Source organism: Rosa rugosa, chromosome 4 (genome assembly GCF_958449725.1).
Source record: "Rosa rugosa chromosome 4, drRosRugo1.1, whole genome shotgun sequence".
In the NCBI taxonomy this organism is placed as follows: Eukaryota; Viridiplantae; Streptophyta; class Magnoliopsida; order Rosales; family Rosaceae; genus Rosa; species Rosa rugosa.
This window is the reverse complement of record NC_084823.1, coordinates 52,887,448-52,897,237: the sequence shown is the minus strand read 5'-3', so window position 1 is coordinate 52,897,237 and position 9,790 is coordinate 52,887,448. Positions and strand designations below refer to the sequence as shown.

General features: G+C 40.1%; 1 protein-coding gene across 1 annotated transcript; it reads right to left on the bottom strand.

The window, feature by feature from the left end:
• Nucleotides 1–6,885: 6,885 nt before the first annotated feature.
• On the bottom strand, nucleotides 6,886–9,463 carry LOC133745171 (probable E3 ubiquitin-protein ligase RHA4A). Its single transcript, XM_062173170.1, has 3 exons — nucleotides 9,028–9,463; nucleotides 8,760–8,845; nucleotides 6,886–7,689 (listed from the first exon to the last, which is right to left on the bottom strand). The coding sequence occupies exons 1-3, from the start codon at nucleotides 9,283–9,285 to the stop codon at nucleotides 7,203–7,205; spliced, it is 831 nt and encodes a 276-aa protein (XP_062029154.1). The 5' UTR covers nucleotides 9,286–9,463; the 3' UTR covers nucleotides 6,886–7,202.
• Between the last annotated feature and the right edge of the window lie 327 nt (nucleotides 9,464–9,790).

Genomic DNA, 9,790 nt, shown 5'->3' with positions numbered 1-9,790 from the left:
ATTCCTTGAGTATACATACTTTGGATTTGTCCTCCGTATGCTGCGGTTTACCCGTGCTTTGGTATTATGGACCCTAGCACGTGGATTTATGATTTGTTACCAGTCAACCTGGCTTTCCCGTGTTTTGGTATTATGGACTCTAACACGTGGATTTATGATTTGTTACCAGTTAATCCGAAAATTCACTAAAATGAAAAGTGTACTTATATTATTATGATCAAATATCTATCTGTGATATATTGTTAATATGTGAAGATGTTAGTGAAAAGAGAATCAAGCATGCTTTGCTTTAATGTTATTTCACATATTAATGTTGCAATAGTTGTGGTTGTGATCAGTCAAATGTTGAGTTTTAAAAGAGAGTATCGAGAATATACTTGCTTTTATGTTTATGTGATTTTTGGAGTTACCGTGTGACTGTGTTGATTGTTTACTTGAGTTATATAATAAATATAATTGAATAAATCAACAGTTCTTTCTTGTTTACTCATACGGGCTGTCAAAAGCTTACCGGGTTTTGTGTTGTTGCAATTCCCGGTACACTATTCAAATTGTGTAGCGGGTAATCTTACAGGTCAGGAGAATCAGAGCAGTGATCGTGCGGTTTAGAGTATTAGTATTAGATTTACATCATTTGTTTTGTGAGGAGAATTATACTCATTTGAGTTTTACTATTTGATTTGGTGAGAGTGTGCTGTAATAAGTAGCTTGAGGATTTGGTTTATGTAATATCAAGAGGTGTAACTAGTGGTTGTTTCTGAGAGAAAAATTCAGAACGTTATTTGTATTATTATTAGTCATGTTCCGGATTTGAATCCTTTATTCAAAATTCGGGGTGTGACAAACTTAGTGTGCCTTATCAAACTAGGAGTAGTAATAGGAGAGAAGGTTCTAGATTTCCTAATCCTAGTCGGATTAGTATTCCTTGTAACATTAGAATATGTACTTTGTAATCCCTATATATAGGGCTCCTATTCTCAATAATAAGATACAATTCTCTCATCAATCTCTCTCGAATCTATTTTACTTAAACACGTTATCAGCACGAGTTCTAACCACAAAAACAAAAACCAAAAAACCCGAAAGTTCTTCTCACCGAAATCTGCCGCAAGCACTTGCCTGCAACTTTCTGCCTACCTGCGTGCCTACTGCCCCAGCAACCCCTAGCCCGAGCTAGCCAAGCCTTCGCTGCAGCCTGCTCCTTGCGCACCCAGCGCTACGCACCCCTGCGCTCCGTCCTGCCCGCCTGCGCGCCCGTGCGTCTGCAGCCCCGCGTCGCTGCCCTACTGCTCCTGCAGCTCTGCCGCACATCTGCTGTCCCTGCAGCACCTACGCATCCCTGCTGCCCCTGCAGCACCAACGCACACCGACTGCACCCTTCCCCTTTCCTGTGCACGTCCGTCTGTTTGCAGGCTCGGAAACATATAGTTCGGAACCTCAGATAAAAATCTTTTCTTCATCAAAGTTGTTCATCTCTGTCTCTTCCATCTGACCTTCGAATTTCAGCCTTATCGGAGTTATTTTGAGACCAGTACAACAATCAAAGTGAAAACTGTTCAGAAGAGAATTTGCTCTGAATTTCAACAAGTAAGTGTTTTCAACTTAATTCCTTCTTCTTTTCTCGGGGACTTGAAAACCTCCCTTCTTCTTCATCCCACCTTTCATAGAACGTGGGTTCGATTTGCTAAAAGTGGAATCGTGGGGATTCACGCTACATACGAACTAAGAGCGTTCGTAATCTTCGGACTAAGAGCGTCCGTGAGCATCGATTTTTACGAACTAAGAGCGTTCGTAGGCTACAGACTAAGAGCGTTCGTAAGCATAAAAATCTGACCATATAAGCGTCATTGGTTTCAATCCATATCCAAAAATTTGAAAACTATCAACAAAGACAGTGGTATAACTCTTTCTCACTAGGCGTACTCAAGAGTAATTGTGATGTCTAGGAAATGTGTGAACTGAGAGAACGGTTTTAAAAGTGAGCAACGCTCCACCAAAATCTTGCCTTACCTTACCTGGTCACAACCAAATTGGAATTACCAAACGGATTGAGTAACTACTACTTGTCTAAGCTTGATTATCCTTTTTGGATTAAATTTAGAAACTTTGACGTAATCATTGGATTTCATTGAAATAAAGTGTCGATTTTGATTCGAACTTTATTAATTTCAAGTATGTTTCCCGGAGAGCTAGAATGCCTCGTGGATAGTGCTACTACGCACACCATACTTCGAAATAGGCAGTTGTTTCTTGAGATGATGCCTACTCGAGCTTCTGTGACTACGATGGCTGGATCATCTCAATTGATTCATGGTCGAGGACCAGCTCAATTTCTGTTGCCAAATGACACAATTTTAAATGTCACCGAAGCTCTTTATGCTCCTAGGGCAGGAAGAACCCTTTTGAGCTTCAAAGATATAAGAGCCAATGGTTTTCATGTGGAAACACATTATGAGAATGGACAAGAGTTCCTTTGCATCACCTCTAATGACTACGGACATATACGAGTATTAGATAAACTTATGTGTCGATCTAGTGGGTTGTATGCAACCACTATTCGAATAATTGAATCCAATCATGTTATGAGAGATGATTTATGGGATTTTGACACATATAGGCTTTGGCATGACCGTTTGGGACACCCAGGTCGTGATATGATGATCCGTAAATTAAAGACTTCACACAGACATCCATTTTTCAGAACGAAAAGAAGTAAAAATTGGATTTTGGACACCTAAAGAGCACCTGCGCCTCACGGCGCCGTCCACCCCCAGAACCGGCCATCCTTGGCCGGCGCCGCCGTCCCCCTGCGGCCTCAAGGTGTCATTGACGCCACCAATGCTCTTTCTACTCCACATTTTGCTTCTAAAGTCAATTGTGACTTCATGGCTCAACCAAAATCCTCATTGGTTGTTTCTAAAGCCCATCTTTCGTTCTGCAAAGCCTGCTCTTTAGCTAAATTAGGATCGAGACCATCCTATGCAAAGGACACTAAAGAATATATACCATTCTTACAAAGAATCCAAGGTGATATTTGTGGACCTACTCAACCACCATGCGGACCATTTCGATATTTTATGGTGTTGGTTGATGCATCGACACACTGGTCACATGTCATGCTATTGTCCACAAGGAACGCTGCATTTGCTAAACTCCTAGCACAAATAATTAAGTTAAGGGCTCATCACCCTGATCATCCTATTAAGTCTATAAGACTAGACAATGCTGGGGAGTTTACATCAAAAACTTTTGATGAATATTGCATGTCCATTGGGATTGATGTTGAACATCCAGTTCCTTATGTTCACACCCAAAATGGTCAAGCAGAAGCCGCCATTAAACGACTACAAATGGTTGCTCGAGCATTGGTGATGCGCACCAATCTCCCTATTTCTGCTTGGGGCTATGCAATATTGCATGCAACTGTGCTTATTCGTCTGAGGCCCACTGCCACTCAACCCTTCTCTGCGTCCCAGATGGTTACTGGGTATGAGCCTGATGTCTCACACTTACGCATATTTGGGTGTGCAGTTTATGTGCCTATTGCGCCTCCACAGCGCACCAAAATGGGTCCTCAACGACGATTAGGCGTTTATGTTGGATATGATTCTCCAACGATTATCCGCTACATAAAACCCTTGACAGGCGATCTCTTTACCGCTAGATTTGCGGATTGTCACTTTGATGAGACAGTCTTCCCGTCATTAGGGGGAGATAAGAACATAAATGTTCAACAGGAACGACAAGAATTGTCGTGGTCTGTCCCCACTCTGTCTCATCTTGATCCCCGAACCGCACAGTCCGAAATTGAAGTGCGGAGAATTCTCGATCTTCAGAACGTAGCAGAATCGATGCCTGATGCTTTTTCTGATATCGCTAAAGTGACGAGATCACACATACCTGCTGCAAACGTGCCTGCAAGGATTGATGTCCCTAAAATTAGAGGACATGATGCCAACTCAAGAGTACATGAGCATGGCGCCAACGTCCCCTCTCACAGTGATGGTGACGTTTTGGCTAGGCCCATGGCTCCTGCCAGGAAGCGCGGGAGGCCTATAGGTTCGATGGATTCTCGCCTAAGAAAGAAAGTGAGTTTGGCACAAAATAATCCATTAATCATCGATGTAAATAATCCATCTCATGAGAATATTCTGGATTATGGTTATGTCCAAGAGACATCATTGGGGGACGCTCCAATGTCAGAACCAACTCCAGTGAATAGAGAGATCTCCATGAATTACACTAGTGTACATGAGATAATGGATAGAAATTCTATGGCTATTGATGATGCATTTGCATATCATGTTGCAAAAGGAATTATAGAATATGATGATATCGAACCTCACTATGTTGAAGAATGTCAACGAAGAGCGGATTGGCCTAAATGAAAAGATGCGATCCAGGCTGAATTGGATTCACTAGCAAAGAGACAGGTATTTGGGCCTATAACGCAGACACCCCCAAATGTAAAACCTATTGGCCATAAATGGGTCTTTGTTAGAAAGCGTAATGAGAAAAATGAGGTGGTAAGATATAAAGTCAGCCTTGTGGCGCAAGGTTTCTCACAACGCCCTGGAATCGACTACGAGGAGACATATTCTCCCGTAATGAACGTTATAACGTTCCGCTACCTTGTCAGTTTGGTAGTTTCCGAAAAACTTGACATGCAGCTTATGGATGTGGTTACAGCATATCTCTATGGGGATCTAGATTCAGAGATATATATGAAGGTTCCAGATGGACTTCAATTACCCAAATCAAGTGGCTCTAAACCACGGAGCACGTTTTCAATAAGATTAAAACGCTCACTATATGGATTAAAACAATCCGGACGGATGTGGTATAACCGTCTAAGTGACTACTTGATTGGGACGGAATATATTAATAATGAAATATGCCCATGCGTGTTCATTAAAAGAACAAGTTCCGGATTTGCAATCGTAGCAGTTTATGTCGATGACATGAACCTAATTGGAACTCTAGATGAGTTGAAGGAAACTGCTAAATATTTGAAATTCGAATTTGAGATGAAAGATCTTGGGAAAACACGGTTTTGTCTCGGTTTAGAACTCCAGCACCGTAGTGATGGGATTTTGATCAATCAGTCTGCATATACTCAGAAGGTCCTAAGGCGCTTTAATGAAGATAAAGCAAAGCCTGTGAGTACTCCCATGATTGGTCGTAGTCTTGAGCCAGGAAAAGATCCGTTTCGTCCAAAGGATGAGGACGAAGAACCATTAGAGGCCGAAGTGCCCTATTTAAGTGCAATAGGCGCATTATTGTACTTAGCTCAATGCACAAGACCAGACATCTCCTTTGCAGTGAACTTGTTAGCTAGACATAGCTCTGCGCCAACACGCCGCCATTGGATTGGTGTAAAGACAATCTTTCGATACCTAGGAGGTACGATTGATATGGGCCTATTCTATCCCTACAGAGAGAAAAACGGAAATTTGGGATCGGACCCCAAGAGGCAAAAAGCCACCGTTCAAGAAGTAGTCGCCGGCCATGTTGCCGCCGCCAGCGCCGCCGCCGTCCATGGTAGCCGGCCTCACCCTACTCCACTCCATCAAAACGACAATAATGTTTTGATGGGTTTTGCTGATGCAGGGTACCTCTCTGACCCTCACAAAGGTCGCTCCCAAACGGGTTATGTCTTTACCATGGGAAACACTGCGATATCTTGGAGGTCTACAAAGCAGACCCTTGTTGCTACTTCCTCAAATCATGCAGAGATTATTGCTCTACATGAAGCTGTGCGTGAATGTATATGGCTAAGGTCTATAATTAGACATATTCAAGGAAGTTGCGGTTTGAAGTCTACCACAGATGAACCTACATGCATTTATGAGGATAATGCAGCTTGTATTGAACAAATGAAGTTAGGTTTCATCAAGGGCGACAACACCAAGCATATATCGCCTAAGTTCTTTTATAATCAGCAACAACAATCACTTCTAAAGATTGAAGTGAATCAAATCCGATCGGAGGATAATGTATCAGACTTATTTACTAAGTCGTTACCTAAATCCACCTTCGAGAAACATGTGAAGAGCATCGGATTGAGAAAGTTATCCGAACTCCAATGATTGTAGCAATCAGGGGGAGATATCGACGTTAGGGGGAGTTATGATGTCTACATGTTCAATCTCAAAGAGTGAATGACGTGTTGTGCTCTTTTTGTCCTTCGACCAGGATTATTTTTGTCCCACAGGGTTTTTGTTACCTGGCAAGGTTTTTAACGAGGCAACGGATGAAGCGTCACCACCAAGTTTGAGCGGCACAAGGGGGAGTGTTGAAGGAAAATCAACTTAGTGTGCCTTATCAAACTAGGAGTAGTAATAGGAGAGAAGGTTCTAGATTTCCTAATCCTAGTCAGATTAGTATTCCTTGTAACATTAGAATATGTACTTTGTAATCTCTATATATAGGGCTCCTATTCTCAATAATAAGATACAATTCTCTCATCAATCTCTCTCGAATCTATTTTACTTAAACAATATATATATATATGGGCACTGAAAAGTCTGGATCGGAGGTCCTTTGGTGTTCTCATTAGAACGGTTAAGCTTCTCACTCCTTCCAAAAATCATTGATTATCGATTGTTTTCAAGTGTTTCCGTTCACTTGGTGACTAAGAAATTTTTGTGTTCATCCATTCTTAAATTTAGATATTAGTGCCTAAAATTAAATGAATCTTTAGTAAGTCACCACCGTATTTTCATGTACCTACTTCTGAAGTTCTGATACATATCCAACTCAATAGTCTTATGCCTTTAGTCTTTACAGTTAAGACTACTAAAGATTACATGGTGAGTTTAATGGGGTTAAAGAATATACAGGAATCCCCATGCCATCTCTTCTATATGCATTTCCTCTTGTATGTAATGTGTCCTTGTGTGCAACTATTACAAGGACAAAGATGGTTCCCTTGGTATTCCCATTTGCAGTTTTCTAACAAATACATCCCCATACTTTTGGGCCACTACAAGAGAAGGATGCCCAATATTAATCATTCACTATTCCATGGAAGTACTTCAAATTACGTACACTATAGACCTCTCTCGAGGTCCTTGGCAATATAACTGGTCTCTCGTCTATCTAGCTAATTAATTAGCCGCCAAAAATGGACTTCTCAGTGCAAAAGTACATAGCTGAGAAACATATGTTATTCCTGGTTGAAGAAGGAAAGCACGCATGGCTTAAACGTCTCGGATATGAATAGTAACCGAGTCTCCCAAATCTCGATCACTAGTACTAGAACACCCAGAGTCCCTTAAAGTTGAACCAGTACCAGTCCCCGTGGTTGATGATGACTCTTCTCCAACCGGTGCTGTCACATTTGAAGCTACGTAATTGTAATTGTCCATCTGTTGCTGTTGTTGCTGGTGTTGTCGTAGCTCCAACGATACTATCCCAGGACTGTGGTGGGAGAATACTATGCTATGGTGCTGCTGGAGTTGTTGTGCAGCTGGCTCCGTTGACACGGTGGTACTAACAGTTACTGGTGCCGGATTACTATCGAGTTTGGTACTCATACTAATCGAAATCACCGAGCATCTGCAAAGGGGGCAGGTTGTATTGTTGTGCAGCCAGTGATGTATGCAATCGACATGGAAGACATGTTTGCACGATTGAACCTGCAGTAGCTCCTCTTCCATTTCGAATTCCCCCAAGCAAACACAACATCTGCAGCCAACAATTTAGGCAGGTCCAAATTTAGCTAATGAACCACAATTTGAAATGCCTCGACTTACTTAAGTAAGGATTAAATCAATGACAGACAGAACAAAAATATACAATTTGACATGTGTGTTACTGTAATTGCTGGCTTAGTGGAAAAGGAATAGCTTGTAATCTTTTATATAAAAAGTATTAAACACAAAGTTAATCAAAAGTCCCTACTAATTATCTTAATTATAGCGTTGATGTTGTCTTTATGGCTAATGCTTTAAGATTTAACCTCTAAGAGATTAGTAACTAACTATAATTTAATGCAAGTCTAAAACGATGTAGCTTTAGAGATATCAGTACAAGATCCATGTATAAGATCGACTAACAGTATGAACACTGATGCACATAACATTAGGAGAATAGAAAACAATGAAATGATCGATAGAGCACAAGTATGATTTCAGTGTTTATTATTATCGACTTCGAGCTGGGGAAAAGTTTTGTTGAAGAATCTCAGAAAGCTATTATTACACAAATGATATAATTGAACTTTATTTTCACGTTTTGTCTCCTCCAAAGATGTTCTTTCACACTATATTCTACTTGCTTACCAATCTCTCTTTTTTCTCAAAAGCACTTTTGAGAAAAATAGTGGATGTCATGAGAGATCCTAAAAGTTTCTATACCTGTAGTGCCCTTTAGGCCATAACTACTGGCTGGAAGAATAGAACTATGTGTGTGTGTGTGTGTCACTACAGAATTTGAAGGATATTGAACACAAAACCCACTAGTGACTTAATTATTGAGAGTTTACAACCCACTATTTTTTTTTTTTCTCTTTTTTTTTTTAAGTTTTATGTTAAGTCGTCAAAATCTCAAATTCTGAATAGTTGGTTGCCAATAGTGCATTGCCTATTCAACTTTAAGATGTGATGGAACACCATCCTGGCACATGTCACTTGTTCTATGATGGACCTAATACTGATATATCCAACACATAGATCGACCGGTTTAACTTCATCTGGCTTGTCATCAAAACTCAATATGGTAAATCAAAATTAAAGAAGTTAATAATTGAAACTTACTGGGAATCCTTTTTCCTCAGTTCTTCATCAAAAAGAATGATCCGAAGCTTCTCTTTGAGCTCTCCCTTCAAATCCATTGGACAAGGCTAATATGGTAGGAAAAAAGAAAACAAAATTAGATATATATAGATGATCGATTTACATTGTAGCACCACAGCAATGGGTACTCAATCTACTTATAATTCTTTGTTTGCATGTTTGTCTTCATGCATATATAGGCATCTATGAATGTGAGAGAGAGAGAGAGAGAGAGAGAGAGAGAGCTTACTGAGGAAGCATATGGTGAAGGTGCTGAAGCTTGATTATGGCTTCTTCTTCGAATGAGAATTGGAGGAGAAGATGAAAGAGTGGAAGCCCTCCTTTTGAGGTAGAACAAGTAGAACAACAGAAAGAGAATGATGGAGAAAAGAATAGGAATCGAGAATATGAAGGCCTGGTAAAGTTTGAGTTGGAGTGCTTGAGGATAAAGATGAGATTGAGAAGTAGTAGTAGAACTGGTCATTTGAGTTTGATCAGGAAGACCCATATCTAAGTGAATTAAGCTGCTAGCTAGCTTCCAAAACCTGGAGATTATGATGCTTATTAGTTTGAAGATGTAGGGGAACTTATCAAATGCGTTGCTTTCTAGTTGATGAGTGTATTTATGGGGAGAACTTTTGGGGTGGGATCTGTTCAAATATGAAGGGAATTGAAGGATTATTTTTCATACCAAAAAGTAGAGACTGTATAATATACAAAGCCAAATTTAGGGTTGGTGTATGCAAAATAGATATTTTCTAGCTTCTTTCTTTCTTTCGACCACTATATAATTACATTAATCCGAATCAATAATTATTATTATTTTATTTCTTTGCGGAATTACCTCATAATACAATCAAACTGAAAAACCATTTTGGAATCTAATTTGTAGATAGTACAGTTGGCTAGGAAAAATTGAAATCCTAATCGTGCTGATCAAATAGCTTAAGAACTTGGCTGATTTTTGCATGTAAACTTCAATTTCTACGAGATTGAATTTCCTTTTGTAAATG

Excerpts from the sequence above, each read along its gene's own strand:
- LOC133745171 (XM_062173170.1), bottom strand. The coding sequence starts at position 9,285 with ATGGGTCTTCCTGATCAAACTCAAATGACCAGTTCTACTACTACTTCT. Across the intron at positions 8,846-9,027 it reads CTTCACCATATGCTTCCTCA|CCTTGTCCAATGGATTTGAA; the intron begins GTAAGCTCTCTC and ends CTACCATATTAG. Across the intron at positions 7,690-8,759 it reads CTGAGGAAAAAGGATTCCCA|ATGTTGTGTTTGCTTGGGGG; the intron begins GTAAGTTTCAAT and ends TGTTGGCTGCAG.